General features: G+C 54.2%; 1 protein-coding gene across 4 annotated transcripts; it reads left to right on the forward strand.

Annotated features, from left to right (window-relative positions):
* Nucleotides 1-1,561: 1,561 nt before the first annotated feature.
* Nucleotides 1,562-14,254, forward strand: Lrrc32 (leucine rich repeat containing 32). 4 transcript variants are annotated; one of them, XM_076938414.1, is made up of 3 exons: nt 1,562-1,740; nt 6,585-6,679; nt 10,450-14,254. In XM_076938414.1, exons 2-3 carry the CDS (start codon nt 6,593-6,595, stop codon nt 12,352-12,354), a joined length of 1,992 nt encoding a protein of 663 aa, XP_076794529.1. In that variant the 5' UTR covers nt 1,562-1,740; nt 6,585-6,592; the 3' UTR covers nt 12,355-14,254. The 4 variants fall into 4 exon arrangements, with proteins under 4 accessions (XP_076794529.1, XP_034379004.1, XP_034379013.1 ...); XM_034523113.2 differs by lacking the exon at nt 1,562-1,740 and adding an exon at nt 2,153-2,501; XM_034523122.2 differs by lacking the exon at nt 1,562-1,740 and adding an exon at nt 2,582-3,126.
* Nucleotides 14,255-17,113: the final 2,859 nt, after the last annotated feature.

Below are 17,113 nucleotides of genomic sequence, written 5' to 3' on the forward strand. Positions count from 1 at the left end.
CTCAAGTGTTAACCTGGCTGAGCAAAACCCACCCAAGGAGTCTTGAGCAAGACTTGGTGTCTGAGAGCCACTCTCTCAGAGTGGGATCAATAAGGACCCAGGAAAAGTTATGTCCCCTCTCTAGATGGAAGCATGTCCATAAAAACACCAAAGGTGACATCTGACCTGCCATCTGAGGACTGTGTTGAAAACACCCAGTTTCTGGCAGATGGAAGCATCAGTGGGAGGGGATGGATGGAAAGCTTCCCTCTGTGGGTCTTAGAAAAAAATGCTGCCCATGGCTGCCTTGTAGATGAGACCCTGCTTGGGTTCTGACATCTCTTCCTGCAGACTCAAGCCCTGCCTCCCGGGTGGGGGTTAGGGGAGGACTTTTACATTTCTGGATCAGCCACCCTCCTTGCTCTCCCTCCTCAGCCTCACATCTGCCCACAAGAGAGGATGCTGGACAAGTTTATTTCCCAGCCTACCAGGGCCCAGCATGGAGGAGGCTCAGGCCCCTCATTGGGTTCTTAACCCAGGCTGTCTTATGTGGTCCCCCCAGCCAGCGGAACTGTGGGTTTACCATTTGTCTCTCTCTACAGAAACAAGTGGAGGTCAGAAAAGTCAAGCAACCTTCCCCAAGTCACACAGTTTGATGGTCCAATGGCAGAGATGCAGGAGGTGGGGGCTGAAGAGCTCCGGCTTGGTCCTCAGTCCCAAGAGACCTCTGTAGTGTGTGTGTGTGTGTGGGGCATGCTTGGTTACCCCTATATCTCCTATCTCTTGGGGAGCCCCATCCGGGCACAGAACCCCATGTGCTTCCTAACCACAACCACAGCCCCTGGGGGCACAAGAGAAGCAGGCTGCTCATCCTGTAGCTATGACACCAGCCCTGTCCTGCCCTCACCTTGAGCTAAGCTCTCCAGCAACTCTGACAGGGTGAGAGAGCATCAGGGCCTAATGGGGAAGCAGGTAGAGAGAGCCCCAGGCTGCCTGAGTCTTTGTTCATGCTCTGCCTATGCTGCGGAGTAGCCACAAAGCCCCTTCCTCTATACATGACCCCATGGACTCGAACCTGGAAACGGTGGCCCACCTACAGCTGCAGATGGGGAACATTCTCTAACACCCACTGGGTGTAGGCCCAGGCCTACCTCGACTTCATCCTGTCCTGGTACCATGTCCAAAAAAGCAGTTCTTGTCATTCCACACTTTGCAGAGAGGGAAACTAGAGTTCAGTCTGACTAGATAGTACAGACAAGAACCAAGGTGGATGAGCCAGGACCCTGGGAGTTCCTGAGATGGGGTGGGGGTGGGGGGAGAGGGGAGGGGGCAGGAAGCTTGGCTATTGGCTACTCTGCTGCTCTGGCTCCTTATAGCATCAGAGGATGCCTCCTTCATGAAGCTTTCCCTGACCTCAGGCTAGGTCAGGACTCTAGACACAAGCCGACAGGAACTGTCCTCTCTGGGTTGTTCCCACGACTCAGGTCCATTCAACAGTGGAATAGATGGGAGGAAAGGCCCAGCTCCATCCTGGCTCACCCTGCTTGGTGCTGCTCACTTTCATGCCGTTTAAGATGGGGTCGATAGTCCTTCTCTAGGCGCTGTGACCATCGGGGAGAGCATTATGAATGTGGAACCAGGGACCGGAGGACGGTGGCAACACGCTTCTCCCAGGAACACCCATCTTTCAGTCTAGACCCAGCAGGCCACGGTGCCAGTGACTGAGAAGGTGAAGTACCTTGAAAAGGCAGCGGCTTTGGGGTAAGTTATGAGACTGTCATTATGCACTAACCTATCCGAGCCTCAGGTGCCCCAACTGTATACACGTGGGGACCTAACAAGTCTCAGCCAGCTGGCTTTTTATACGTATTCGCCGTTGTCACCCCTCACCCCACCTCCAACTCCTAGCCTCAGTTTCTCCATCAGTTAGCTGGATAACTAACTGATGCGGATAACTAACTTTGACAGACTTGGAGATGACTGATGACTGAAAGGCAGGATAGCCGAGGTACGTGGGGGAAGCCCCTCAGGGCCGTCTCAGGGCCAAAGAAGGGTCACTTCCTTCCGTGCCAGTGGTTGTCAGTCACCTCTGGGTGGCCCCCCGCCCTGATGCGGTGGCGCCAGGATTTCCTCCGCGGACCTGAGGCTCCCGGCACCCCAGACCTCGCTGGCCCACGGCTGCACGTGCGTCTGCCCCAGCCTAGCTTCCTTTGTGATCCTTCTCCCTCCGAGCGTTTTTCGGTTTCAAGCGCGGCCCTAGCCCGGGTCCAGGGATTCCAGAGCAGAGGTGATGCTCGGTTCCTAGGTCCGCGCAGCTAGCAGGACGGTGTTTTTAGGACCCCGCGACTCCGAGCCCCAGGGGGCGTGGCCGGACGGCGGGTGCTATTTAAAAGGCGGGCGCCGCCCCCTCGCGGCCGGCTGGAGCGGCGCTGCTGCGGTCGGTCGTCGGCGGGCCAGACCCCCGGGGTTACGCGAACGATGCGCGGAGGAGTCGGGCGGCGGCGGCGGCGGCGCTGAGCCAGGTAGGGGCGGCGGACCGTCGTGGTGCCTAGTGAGCTGGGATCGGACCTTCCCTCTGAACCCGGGTCTTAGCAGATCTAACTAGGGAAGGGCTCAGATAGGCGTTCCCATTTGACAGCTGGGAAAATCGAGGCCGGAAGCTCCGGGCGTGCCTAGAAGCACACAGCCAAGCAAGCAGATCAGGATTTGAATTCAGATCTGCCCCAGATAGTGTGGGCTTTCCACACTATCACTCTTGTCTCTGGAGGGGATACCCAGCGCTCTGGGGAGACTTGAAGCTGACCTTCTTTTGGGTGATAGATAGGAGGGACCCCTACCCCACTTCCACCCTGACATTTCGCATCACAAGCACATTCCTTTGGGTTAAGGTCTGATTCCCCTGAGATATGGGATGTCTCTAGAACGGGCTGCCCCTAGTGAGTGATTCACTGCCTTGTGAGCCTTGAAGCTGCTCTCCCAGGCCCCCTTTGACAGTAGTCATAGCAAACTGAGAGTCCTACTGCTCAGTGTACTCCTGGGCCTGTGGGCTCCTGAGCCACTTAGGAAGGACGTCTTGGTAGTTGCTTTGAAGACACAGAGGCTGACTTCTGATTCCAACTCTTCTATTTACTGTACATGTGCCTTTGGGTAAGTCATTGCTCTGAAGCTTGTGTTCTGGGAGAGTTCTACAGGGTGCCAGTGGGGTCTGCACTAGTTGAGACCACCCAGCCCTAAGGGACTATATAGATCTGGCTGAGTCCTAGTTCCAGCACACCTGGGGCGGGGGATCAGGTACTTCACCTTCCCAAACCTCAGTCTTCCGGTCTGTAAATGGGAATTATAGTAATCACCTCACTTGGTGGTCGGTGAGAGTTAAAAAACCTGCAATCAACCTAGAGCTTAGAAAAATTTGCAACCTCCTTGCATAGTAGGGGCAGTCTTATTTTTATTATAGGATTGCCCCCATTATCTGTCTGTCTGTCCCCCTCTGTCACACACAGACACACACACAAGCACATACAGAGGTATTCTTTGACACCTCTCCAATCAGAAATCTAGTCACCTGCCTGCAGAGCCAGAACCTCTGTCCTCAGCACCGTTGGTACCTGAACCATCAGGGAAGGACATTGTAGGGTCCCAGTACTTTCCTGGCCACGCGCCACCTGATCATCCCCATGGCTAAGGAGAGCCAGTGTTGGAACGGGAACTGGTGTGTCCTGCAGATGAGTCACCCAGGCAGGGAGAGATAAGAAGAACTTGCTCTGGGGGCCATACTAGTGAGTGGTGAGGCTTGACAGTGAGCCCCGGGTTCGAACGCCTCTGGACTTCCCTGTGGGGCTGAGTTCTCAATGCTGCAGATGGGGCAGAGCAGGGGCCTTCTTTCTGTCATAATTCTGTGATTCAGCCCCTTCTGGATGTGCAGAAGTCCCATGCTGGGGTAAAACAGGACTTAGCAGAGGAAGGAGAGATAGGGTCCCTTTGGGCATCCCCACCTTAAAACCCCAGGTCCTGACTTGTCCTTACTGCAGCCGAACTTCTGATGTCATTCAGCCACTTGTTCCCTGAGAGAAATTTAGTGAGCGTATACTTAAGGAATGAAGCAAATGAGAAATGGGGGAGGGGGGATAGAATACTCGGGAGCCTGAGCAGGAACATTCTGGACCAGGAGGGAGTAGCGAAGCAGAGTTCCCAGGCAGCCGGGAAGGTACTGAGGAGTTTGCTGAGGGGAAGGAGGTGGTAGGTAGAGCTGATGGGAGAGAGGGAGAAGCCTGAACACGACTGGAAGTTTCAAAGTGATCTGTAGGATCTGACATGTGGTTTTGAAGCGTCACTGGCTGCCATGTATGGGACGGATTGTCCAGTACTGGAGGGAGGCAAGAACCCAAACAGTGGAGTTGGCTGTTGCAGTGAAGGTGGGCAGCTTTGAACCTGGTGGGCTAGGCAGGGAGGGGACAGGGGGGCGGAGGGAGTTGGGAGACCTCACCTGCATCCCACAATGGAGGCTCGCCTGCTGCTGTGCCATCTGGCTTCCCTGTGTCATGAGGTGGGTCCCCATGGGTACTTTTTTGTCAAGAGGTGGGGGATCATAGTGGGGTGTGCTCTGTGTCCCACGCTGGGATGTCCAAAGCTCAGCAACTGTGAGAGAGCCCAGAAAACATGAGGAACAACCATGGGGAACCAGAAGACGCTTCCTAGAGGACATAGCATCTAAGCTCTATGGAGTGAGGAGATAGTCAGCTGGGGGGGGGGAGGGGAAGCACACTTACATACACGTGTTCAGGGCCCAGAAAGAGGGGGTGGACAATCACAAGTCAGGTGGGAGACAAGCTGGCCCAGGGAGAGCTGGCTGCCCAGGGCCTGGAGATGAAGACCAGAGGTTTTCATTTGACTTAGCATTGAGTATGCCGAAGTTAAGCAGGTGGGGACTGTGTTTAAACAAAAAGAACAAAATTTCCTGTGAACTCATAGCTTGCAGTGAACGCGGAACTCTGTGGGGCAGGGATGGGCTCTGGGGGGAGCCAGGAAGGAGAGTTGAAAGGGCCACACTGGCCCCTGCGTGTCTCAGCAAGATGGGCAGCCACTGCATTGAGATTCATCTCCAGTGGGTTCTAACAGTCAAAAGAGCCAGCACAGGCCTGCAGATCTCTCCCAAGGCCATCTTCAGAGCGTGGAGGCCAAGGGCACAGAGTCTAAGTCTACCATTTAGCTGTGTTGTCTTAGCTGTGTTTCATAACCTCTCTGAGCCTTGGTGTTGTTTTGGTTTGGTTGCTTGTCTTGTCCCTTTTATAAAATGAGATGTGTAAGGAAGCAGAACTGAGCCCTTGTGGGGATTAACTGAGCACTGATCATCGGGTTTGATGGTGAGTGTGGGGATTAACTGAGCACTGATCGTCAGGTTTGATGGTGAGGTATAATAATATGCCGCGACACTTTCATAGAATGTCTCGGTTATCCTCAACAAAACTTGACACAGTTGGCATTTACCTCCTGAAACAAAGTCAGAGAGATGATGAGACCTGTGTAAGGTCACACAGCAGGTGCCTAGCAGAGATGAGAGGGAGCTGTCAGATGTGTCAGCCCTGAGTGCTGTGATCCCTCCTTGCAAGCCTGCTATGGTATCCAGGCTGTGATCTCTTTGGCCCACTGTCTCATCCCTGTTTCCCAGTGCAGAACTAGATGTGAGGTAACATTCGGTATGGGAGTAAGTGAATGCATCCGTTCGTTAATTAATTAAATTAAGAGACTGATCTGTGTTTCCCCAGCACATGGCTCAAGCCCACAGGGATTCGCCCCTGTTAAGGGCCTCTGAGGTCCCCATGGGCCCCTGCGCTGACTGCTTACACTGCAGTGGGCCCATGGACCTGGGCAGCCATAGCCTTCAGTGAAAGTAGCCGCCTGGCAGCCTGCTGGGGTGTGGCTTCCTGTCAGTGCCCTGGCCAGCCTCTAACAATGACAAGGTTTGAGAATTCCAACCAAAAGCAAAAGGTCAGAAGGAAAGATTTGCAAAGAATGAAGCAACCCATTCGGGGCTAAGGAGCTGGGATGGGGGCCTGCCTGGGACCTGGAGGGAAATTGCATCAGAGGTCCACCTCCCTCCAGCCCTGCCCTAGGGTCCCTCTGTCTCCTGAGCACCCATCCTAATTATCATCTACCAGGGTGACCCTCTTTAAAATTTATTACATTTTATTTATTCAAATGGAGGGGTGCATGTGTGGAGGGGAGTGGAAGTCCAGGAGCCAGTTTTCTCCTTCCAACGTGTGGGTCCCAGAATCAAACTCAGGCCTAATGGCAGGGGCCTTTACCCCTGAGCCATTTCAATGGTCTCGGGTGGGCCTTAGGTAAACGCAAAGCAGACAGTCATACATTGCTTTAAAAGTCTTGCTTCCCCTGAGAAATGACTCAGCTTGCCTTCAAACTTGCAATCCCTGGCCTCTTACCTCAGCCTCTTACGTTCCAGAATACCACTACCCTCAGCTTTCCCGAGGCCCTGCGCGAAGCCCACGTGGCTCCTGCTTTCAGTCTCGGATCCTCGAGGGAGGGCAAGTGGGTGCTGCTGGTGGAGGGGAGAGTGTGGTCTCAACATTCCTCTTTCCTCTCCACCCTAGGCAGAGCCATGAGCCACCATATCCTGCTACTCCTGGCCATGCTGACCCTGGGCCTGGCTATCTCTCAGCGTCGAGACCAAGTGCCCTGTAGGACGGTAAGACACAATGCAGGCAGAGTAAGGGGTACCTATCCCACCTTTGTCCTGAGGGAGGGGTCCCTCAGCCCAGTCCAGGAGTAAAGAATAGAGCTTTGCCTCGGTATCTGTTGAGCATACACTGGACTGTTAAAAACCTGCTTACCCAGAAATCCCGTTTGTTCCCATTTTACAGAAGGGAAAGGTTGGAGGGGCCAGGTGACCTGAGACCAGCCCTCTATTCCTCAAGTTGTCCCTGTCATGAGCGGTTGGTCTTCTGGGAAATCCTGGGGCTACCCAAGCTGGGAAAGACTCCGCTGTACTGACCATCTCCCTGGGTGTATGTCCCTTCCCTGGCTGGGCTCCTGGACTTGGCCTGCCTGCTAGAATGCTCCTCACTCATTATGGCCAAGTCAAATGCCACCTTGCCCAGGAAGCGTCCTCCACCATTGACAAGCTGATTTCTTCTGTTGATCCTTCCTCTGGCTCCGTGTCCTCTGCCCATCTCCATGCTGAGCAGACTGAGGATATGTGTTGTTCTATTCATAGTCCAAGACTGTCTTACCTGGTTGACCAAGAGTTCCTAGGAGACAGAAACCATACAGGCAGATACTGAAGACGTTGTGACCCTGTGAGGAATATGGAAAAGACCCTTTAGGTTAGTGGTTCTCAACCTGTGTGTGGGTCGTGACCCCCACAGGGGTTTATAGCAGATATCCTGCATATCAGATACTTACATTAGACTTCATAACAATGGCAAAATTATAGTTATGAAGAAACAATTAAATAACTTTAATTAACTGGTGTCATGTTGTGGGTCACAGTATTAGGAAGGTTGAGGACCACTGCTCTAGGTATACTTGTGAAGCAGGACAGGCCCACCAGTTGCACTAGGGCACAGAACGGATAGCTGCGTAAAGAGGCCAAAAATGCCAGCAGCCCTTTCCTGGGGTCTTGCTGTGCCTTGCTGAGCCCACTAATCCTTGGAGACCTCCGGAGAGTTTCACAACCCAGAATAATGAGAGCAAAGATCTCAGATATCACATATGCCCACAGACTTGGAGGACTGAGGCCCTAGATGACTCTGGCACCCACAGACAGAGGGCATGGGGCAGGAGAAGCATGAGACAGAAGACTTTCTGAACTATCAAAAAGAGTTGTATACCCAGCTGCAGAAGAGACATGTGACCCTGTGGTCCCTGACGATAGAAGTGACAGAGACAGAATTCAAACGCTCCCCCTATGCCAGAACCTCTCCTCCTGTATATGGATGGGAAGTGAAGTTGGATAGCATGTCCTTTCCCCCCTCAGGAAGAAAGCAGAACAGGAGCTGACACGGCAGAGGGAGAGAGGATGCTAAATCCCAGCTAAGGCCCCTATCATCTCTGCACCAGAGACTCCTGGCAGTCAGTCAGAGCTCAGAAATAAGGGCAGGGAGGGTACTAAGATGGTCTAGTCCTTCAGGCGCCTTCTGAAGTCTGGGCTGGATCAAAGAGGTGAGTACCAGGTGCCCTCCTGGACCTCTGCAGTACCTGGTAGATGGTCTCAGATTATGGCAGTTCCTGTCATGGTTCCTTTATGTAAACTGGATTGGGGTGAGTGGACAGGTTGGCCAGGAACTGGTGTCCTGGGGAGCCTCTGCTTATCCGGAAGGGAGAGGACATGGGCGTGGGCTTACATAGGGCATGTACACTGCAAATGCAGAGTAAATAGTATCTGGTGGTGTCTCTCCAGCCAGCCTGGGTACCTGAGTAGCTGAAGGCTCAGTTGACACAAAAAGAAACTCATGCTAGCATTGAATTCATCTTACTGCTGCTTACAGCAGGGTGGTCCTGAGAGCTAAGTGCCAAGTAGCTGTCTAGTTTCTGTGGGTGGCAGTGAAGGGTGTTAATGGGTCTCCTAGAGCCTCAGTTGGCAGCTTTTCCTGGAGGTATAAGGCTAGTCAGGGTATTTTATGCAGTAGTCGCTCACACAGATGCCCATGGCCAGATGGTTCCCTGCCTCACCCTTATTCACCTTAGGGTCCTTGGGGGAGCCTCAGAGCTAGGTCAGGCAGGGATGCCAGGCTTGTGTTTTTTCCTTGCTACCTCAGCCACTGAACCTCTGTGACACAGGCAAGTTACTGCCAGGGCGGGCCTGGACCTCAGCATCTGGACAGCAGGTGGGCTGGCTCACTCTGTTCTAATGTCTCTTTCTGGCTTTAATATGAATATCTGGATTAGCTCTTTTCGTCCCGGCATTGATCGGATCAAGGCCCTTTACTTCAGCACAGATGTCTGCAACTCATTCATAAAAGACATTTCCTGAGGACGTTCTTTGGGTCAGGTCCAAGACATCCATGTCAGTCAAAGTGGCCCCTCTCCGCACAAAGCTCACTGTCAGCAGGTCCCCATTCAGTTGTTGTTCAGGGGGCACCAAGCCATAGGGAGAAGGCACAGTTAGAGAGGCCCTCTGTGGAAGACATGTTGGGATTCCTCATGAACAGTTCTCATACAGATATGTTCCATGCATGTCTGGGGATGGTTGTGCAAGAGTGTGGGTCCAGTGCTAGGCATGGTCACTGCATGTAAACTGGATTGGGGTGAGTGGACAGGTTGGCCAGTGCCAAAGACAGTCTTGATGGACTCTGCTATGTGTTTAGGCCAAGGGTGCCATAGGCAAAGTGGGGGTTTGAGCAGTTTATGGCCCATAGCAGATGGGAAGTTCAGTGGGGTTGATGGAGACAGGTGAGGTGCAGCGGCAAAACTAAGCCAGCTGATGTAGACGTTACACTCTTTGCTAGGGAGAATGGGAGTACCTGGGGTAATAATCCGGGAGCCACCAAATGGAGATGTGCATTCGCATAGAATTATGGAAGGAAAAGAGTTGTTAAGAGCCCTGTGTTCAAATCCAAACTCCCTTTTTATCAGCTGGATGATCCTGAAGTCTCTCTTACCCTGTCCAACCTGGACTCTGGTAAAAATATGTAATTATATTAGATTGCCCCTATACCTGGGTGGGCTGTTGTGAGGCCCTGACAGAGTCACCAATCTGAAAGTCTTGATGTGTAAAGTAGGTGCTGGGATGGACAAGTTAATTTTGGGATAAGGAACGGAACGTCCATGTTGATGTGTCCTGTTAATGGTCATTCTGTTAAATTGTCATCATATAGCACCTGTTGGGTCCTGGCATCCCTTTATCCTGCTGTCTCCTTACTCCTACTACCTTTGGGGTGCTATGCTGGACCAGACCACCAGAAGTGGAACCACTGATATGGGGGGCTAGACAGCAGCTGCAGAAAGGATCAAGTCCAGAGCCCACCTCAAATTACAGGAGGAATGCGGTCTGAGTGTGCTGGCTGGACCAAATCAAAGGGGCTGGCAGGTTTCCTGCGGGTTTCCCTGTTACAAACATCTTTTCCTGATGATGCTTCCAGCCTAAAGCTAGGACTTTCTATCTAGGATGTGGCAAGGACCCAGGTGTGGAACTGGAAGCTATGGGCCCATCTTGGTCATGTGGCTCCTCGTTTCTGTATCACTATAAGTGAAACGTGGCTCAGTTTCCCACAGAACAGGACAACAGTTAACACATAGGAATTCTTAGATCTGTCTACTATTCCCTTCTGCCCAGCACGGTCAGACAGGCCATTCAGGGCCCGAGAGCAGCATGGAGGCATCAGCTGGGGGGAGGCAAGGCTAACATCTTGGGTATCTGGGGAAAGCACCCCAAGCTTGTGGAGAGGGCGAGCCATCTTTCCTGCAGAGCCCTGTTCCCATCAATGCCAGCTTCTTTGCCGCCCTTGCTCTCCATAGGTAAACAAGGAGGCCTTGTGCCACGGCCTCGGCCTGCTTCAGGTCCCCTCGGTGCTCTCATTGGACATCCAAACTCTCTACTTGTCCAGAAACCAGCTGCAGAGCATCCTGGCCTCCCCGTTGGGCTTCTATACAGCACTCCGTCACCTGGATTTAAGTGACAACGAGATTAGCTTCCTCCAGCCTGGGGTCTTCCAGGCCCTGCCCTACCTGGAGCACCTCAACCTGGCCCACAACCGACTTGCCATGGGCATGGCACTGAACAGTGGTGGTCTGGGCCGCCTGCCCCTTGTGGTCTCCCTGGACCTGTCTGGGAACAGCCTGTATGGCAGTCTGGTGGAGCGGCTGTTGGGTGAGGCCCCGAGGCTGCGCACACTCTCACTGGCAGAGAACAGCCTCACGCGTCTGGCCCGTCACACCTTCTGGGGCATGCCAGCAGTGGAGCGACTGGACCTCCACAGCAATGTTCTCATGGACATTGAGGATGGTGCCTTTGAGACCCTGCCCCACCTGAGCCACCTCAACCTCTCCAAGAACTCCCTCACGTGCATCTCAGACTTCAGCCTCCAGCAGCTGCAGGTACTTGACCTGAGCTGCAACAGCATTGAGGCCTTCCAGACGGCCCCAGAACCACAGGCCCAGTTCCAGCTGGCCTGGCTCGACCTACGGGAGAACAAACTGCTCCACTTCCCTGACCTGGCTGCGTTCCCGAGACTCAGCTACCTGAATGTGTCTAACAACCTCATCCAGCTTCCTGCGGGGCTGCCCCACGGCAGTGAGGACCTCCATGCACCCTCTGAAGGCTGGTCAGCCTCTCCACTGTCCAACCCCAGCTGGAATGCCAGCACCCACCCCCTCTCCCAGCTCCTGAACCTGGATCTGAGTTACAATGAAATTGAACGAGTCCCTGCTAGCTTTCTTGAGCATCTGACCTCGCTACGCTTCCTCAACCTCAGCAGAAACTGCCTGCGATCCTTTGAGGCTCGGCGAGTGGGCTCCCTGCCTTGCTTGGTGCTTTTGGACTTGAGCCACAATGTGCTAGAAGCATTAGAACTGGGTACCAAAGTCCTGGGGTCCCTGAAGACATTGCTTCTGCAGGACAATGCCTTGGGAGAACTTCCACCCTACACCTTTGCCGGCCTGGCCAGCCTGCAGAGGCTCAACTTACAGGGAAACCAGGTCAGTCCCTGTGGGGGACGAGCAGAGCCTGGTCCCCCGGGCTGTGTGGACTTCTCTGGGATCCCCACCCTTCATGTTCTTAACATGGCAGAGAACTCGATAGAAAGGCTCGGGGCAGGTAGCTTTCTCCACACCCCACTTACTGAGCTGGACCTGTCTGCCAATCCTGGTCTGGATGTGGCCACGGGAGCCTTGGTGGGTCTGGAGGCATCCTTAGAGGTTCTGGAGCTTCAAGGCAACGGGCTGATTGTCTTGAGAGTGGACTTGCCCTGCTTTCGTCGTCTCAAGCGCCTTAACCTTGCTGAGAACCGCCTAAGCCACCTGCCTGCTTGGACACGGGCTGTGTCCCTGGAGGTGCTGGATCTGCGGAACAACAGCTTCAGCCTCTTGCCAGGCAATGCCATGGGTGGCCTGGAGACCAGTCTCCGGCGGCTGTACTTGCAGGGAAATCCACTCAGCTGCTGCGGCAACGGCTGGCTGGCGGCCCAGTTGCACCAGGGCCGAGTGGATGTGGATGCTACTCAGGACCTAATCTGTCGATTTGGCTCCCAGGAGGAGGTGTCCCTGAGCCTAGTGCGTCCAGAGGATTGTGAGAAGGGAGGGCTGAAGAATGTCAACCTCATCATCATCCTCAGCTTCACACTGGTCTCTGCCATAGCCCTCACCACGCTGGCCACCTGCTGTTTCCTCCGCAGGCAGAAGCTCAGCCAGCAGTACAAAGCCTGACCTCTTCCCACTCAAGCTCTCCGCTCTCTGTGGAAGCCAGAGGGGCAGAGAAGTTGGGGTCCAGCTCAGGTTACACAATGGCCAGGGACTTGGTGTCCTGTATACTGCCACATGGGCAAGTTCCTTCCCAGGCTGCATATGTGGTCCAGCTGCGGAGCTCAAAGTGGGGCGGTTGGTTTGCTGAACAGAGGATGCCAACAGCTCTCCACTGAGCATCTGTTTGAGGCCACACCCGACTCCGGGTACTAGTGAATGAAACATGTGCCTATCCTCTGGCAAGAGCGGCTGTCATAGAGCCACATAGTATGATGGGCTTGAGGTGGGGAGGCACTGGGCCCCCAGACCCTGCAGTCCCCAGCTGGTCATGGAGAACCCACCCTGCCTGGCTGTGTTAGAGCAAAAGAGTGCCGAACCCGTGAGAGGATTTGTCTGAGTCCTTTCCACCCAGAGCTCTGACGAATCTGCTGATAATAACTTTCAGCCTCTCTGGAAATGAAAACCTTGTGACCTGAAGAGAGAGCCAGAACCTCCCCCAGAGGTCTTAAATCTAGGCTCCTAGGCTAGATTGTGGAACTCCAGCTGAACCAGCTTAAAGTGTGGTCACCTAGGCTGCTACGCAGGCCTGGTCCATCCCATGCCCTGCCTTGGACAGGCCTTTCTCTCCAGTGCACTCTTCTGTCACACACACTGACCCTGATACTGCCTGTTTCCCAACCCCCTGCTCAGGCCTCCTTCCGTCCCAGCCCCACCCTGGCTTTTGAGCCAAGAGGGAGAGCCTCAGCTATCTGGTTCTGCTTTGCACTCAGCTTAGCAGCTGCAGAGGTGAATTCAAGCCAACTCTCAGAGGTTTCTATGTTATCTGGGTTATACACAAGAAGAAAACAAGGTTCCTTATGTGTCTCCTTTGAGAGCCTCATGGCTGAGAGAGATGCCGAAGCCAAAAATGAGTCAAGTCCATGTCCTCCCATCTCTGGGGCAGAGGCCTTGCCAGGGCGGGGCCTGCAGGCTGTCAAGTGGGCAGGAAGTGGACCTGCCCTAACCAGGATCCAAGCATACATGCTGCATATACCCACTCCCTCTGAGACAGGCACCCACAGACCCCCTGCTTCCCTGCCTTAGTGTCCCTTCTTTGCAGAGGAGTATGAATTCTTCCTTTCTCTTCTTGCTCCCAAATTCTCATTCCTGGAGTTTGAAACCATTGGGTGTCATCTCCCCACTGAACAAATAGGAAAATTAGGTGCAGGGCCTTGCTCAGAATCACACAAGCCTATAGTAGGAACTGTGGGGAGAAAAGCGGCTGGACCACTGTGCAGCAGTAGAGTGTTTGCTTTGTGTGCTCTAGGCCTGAGCTAGCTGCCCAGCAGCTGTACCTGTGGTCCCTATGCCCAGCCGACACAGCACCAGACGAGGCCAGCTATCATGCCAATCCTCACCAGGCATGGAAAATAAGAGGAGACCCCTTCCCCCGACTCTCCACTCATTCTCCAGACCCATGGGCTGCGGGGAGGAAAGAGAGCCCTGGGCCCAGTCACAGAGCTGCTTCCTCAGCTCCCCTGTGCTCCGCCCACAGTCTGCCTGAGCATCTGCATAAGAAGATGAAAACACCACTCTCTCTGCCTCACTCTACAGGCGAGGGAACTGAGGCCCAGAGGTTAAAGGCTCGGAGGACCAATGGGCAGATCCAGGGCTAGAACTCTCACTGGGGCAGCTCCAGGGGACTAGGTACTGCTGCACATGGCACGCCTTCTCGGCCTGGAGGCTAGCACATGGCTCCCATGCCCGAGCTCTGAAAACACTATATCAATGCTGCTCCCACCTCCCAGGACTGGCCTCTACCAGGCCCTGGGACCTGCTCTTTGTATAACTCACATGAATGTATTAAAGTATAATTTTGGAGAAACTGTGGCCTGGCAGCCTGCTTGCTTCAGGTACCCCATACCTGCACACTTGAATCCTGACCCGTTCTTCTTCCCTCAGAGGTTTTTATTCCTTGTGAGGCATCTGGGAGGACACTGAAGCTCTTGCCCGCCCCCCACCCCCCCAGGCCAGCCTCCATTGTGTCGATCCACACCTATGCCCTACCACAGCTCTAGAAAGTAGTGACTGCGGCCCCTTCCACCTGTCTGTGGCAGTGTGCCCGCTGCCTTTCTCCACACTCACCCTCCTCATCTTAAAACCAGCGAAGGACCCCTGTCCCACTTTACCATCTCACCACCCCTCACTCTGGCAGGTCCCGCCGCCTCAGCCTACCCTACCCTGCCTTAGCTGAGGTCTCCCAAGGCCTTACAAGATCTCCATACCTTTAGACCTTTGTCCCTGGACTCCAGGGCCCCTCACCTCACCCTCAGCCTCCCTAACTCCATCCAGGAGACTGTCTCCTCCCTCTCAAGCTACTGTTCCCCATGTCCTCCCCTTTCTCCAGCCACCTCCAAACGATGGATGTCTCACCTGTTCCTCCTCACTGCTTCTGTGGAGACATCGAGCCCCCCCCCCCCAACCCAGCCAGAGAGTTACATGTCTCCTAGGGGCTAGAGAATCCAGGGAGAATTTAGTCAGCAAGCAGTCAACTAGGAAGAAAGAAAGAAAGAGGGAGGGAGGGAGGGAGGGAGGGAGGGAGGGAAGGAGGGAGGGAGGGAGGGAGGGAGGGAGGGAGGGAGGGAGGAAGAGAGGGACAGGGAGAGGGAGAGGGAGAGGGAGAGGGAGAGAGAGGGAGAGGGAGAGGGGAGGGCAGCTGCCTCACTGAGGGCAGGCATGGGGGAGGTTGTGGGGTCTCAGTGAGAGCATCACCTCAGCAGTCCACACTTAGGCACTTGCCTTCTGCAGGTGCTAGTCTTCCACCTCAGCCTGCTTTTCCAGCAGCTTTCCCTGACCTCCAAGCACCCTGGACACATCTCCACATCTGGAGTAGCCCCTGGGCCCTCCCTGGATGGACAGCCTTGCCTTCTAAAGAGCCCTTTCTCTCCGCCTTCAGCCTCTCACTTCAGTCCTGCTCCCAGCTCTCTTTCTCCGGAGGAGAAACAGAACTTTGGTTTCACAGGGCAGTGCTAGGGGTGGGAGAGTGCACAGCAGAGGCTCAGAGAGGGCAGAGTTGGAACAGGCCATCAAGAATGGGCTGGGCTCAGCTCAGGCCCTGGGAGTCTCTCAACAGGGCCCTGACCTCCTTTCCTGGCAAACAGCAGAGCCTATTCACCTGGCCTAGACCCCCCAGTGAGACAGAAATTCCTGTTTTCAGGGAAACATGGGCACAGCTGCCAACTAGGTCATGAGAGCATTGGGTTTGCTAAGCTTTCAGTCAGTTCCAGGGAGAGGGAGGCCCTCATGTGCCCTGTCTGTCAGAGGCCACCTGGAGTATCATCTGTGACCCATCAGTAGGCTCTTGTGGTGGCCCACTCCTCCGTGGGCCCTGTGCCCTGCCCCCTTCAGCTGCCTCACCACCTCAGTCCTCCTGATCCAGGGGCCTGGGTCAGCTGCCCACTGCAAACAGCCCTGTCCTCCAGACAGCCTGCAGGACCTTGGGAGGTAGATACCTGCTGCCCCAGCCCCTTTCTGCTGTGGCCCACCATGTAGTGACCACTACTAAGCGTGTCCAGCTAAGTTCACGCTGAGTAGTTGATGGGACCATATCCCTACAGTGTTTGGAGAGATTTGTATTGTATCTTGAGAGTCTAGAGCTGGGAGCTAAACCCAGGCTATCTCCACTCTGAAGCCAATGATTATTGGCTTTCTTATTGGTTTTCGTCATGGTTGCTGTTTTGTTTTTATTATGTTTTATTTATTTGCATCTGTGAACATGTGCGTGGAGGTCAGAGTAGAACTTGTGGGGAATCGGTTCTCTCCTACTATTGCAAATATAGAGGCTTGAAATCAGATTGTCAAGCTTGGCAGCAAATGCTTACACCCACTGAGCCTTCTTGCCTGCTTCTCGTTCTTTGTTTTTTGACTCGGGGTATCCTGTGGTCCAGGTCGGCCTTGAACAGATGACCTTCAGCTCCTGTCTCCTCTTGCCAAGTACTGGGATGACAGGCATGTACTACCATGCCTATCATGAGCAGTATCCAGCCCTAGCACCTGACCCTCAACCCTAGGCTCTCCCCTCCTCCACCAGGAATGTCCCACACACCCCAACTCACCCACAAACCTCCTGCTACCATTGTCTGAATGGACTGCCTCTTCTGAGGAGATGCCTGGATTCCTCCTGCTGCCTGCATCCCCGTGGAACCCTCACACCTAGCACTGAGCATCTGTCTGGTCCACCATCAGATTGAGAGCCCTGGGAGGAAAAAATTTCTACCCAGAGTCCTCTGTGTGTCTCTAGGGACTGTGAGCTCAGAAAAGATTTCCAGAATTAATGGACCCTGCCCCCTAGGACTTAGGAACTCTTGGGCTAGTCTTCAGACAGACCCAGGGGATCCAGAGAGGGCAGAGGACAGCAGGACATGGCTGTCCAGAGCACATAAGTGTGCTCTCTGGCTAGCCTCTGCTGTCCTGTCTCCCCTTGCCTTGAGGACTGTCTTATCTGTGACCTTCCATTCTCTACACTCCCCATCTTCTCATCATGTCTCCCCCTCCACCACTAGCACCTCTAGCTCCCTAGAAACAGTTGAGCTGAGAACAGGAGGGCCAGGGGAAGGAGGGGAGGCCTGAGCTGTTTATAGGATCTGGAGTGGCTCCATCCATCAGCTCTGTTTGGAACACAGACCAAGGATAATAAACAGTGTGGTTCCTTCCCAGCTGCGCTTTCCCTGAACTCAGCCTTCGA

Source organism: Arvicanthis niloticus, chromosome 1 (genome assembly GCF_011762505.2).
Source record: "Arvicanthis niloticus isolate mArvNil1 chromosome 1, mArvNil1.pat.X, whole genome shotgun sequence".
Taxonomy (NCBI): Eukaryota; Metazoa; Chordata; class Mammalia; order Rodentia; family Muridae; genus Arvicanthis; species Arvicanthis niloticus.

Bases quoted from the DNA above. Each gene is read 5' to 3' on its own strand.
- Lrrc32 (XM_034523106.2), top strand. From the start codon at position 4,319: ATGTATGGGACGGATTGTCCAGTACTGGAGGGAGGCAAGAACCCAAAC. The intron at 4,392-6,584 runs GTGGGCAGCTTT...TCTCCACCCTAG, and splicing joins AGTTGGCTGTTGCAGTGAAG to GCAGAGCCATGAGCCACCAT. The intron at 6,680-10,449 runs GTAAGACACAAT...TGCTCTCCATAG, and splicing joins ACCAAGTGCCCTGTAGGACG to GTAAACAAGGAGGCCTTGTG.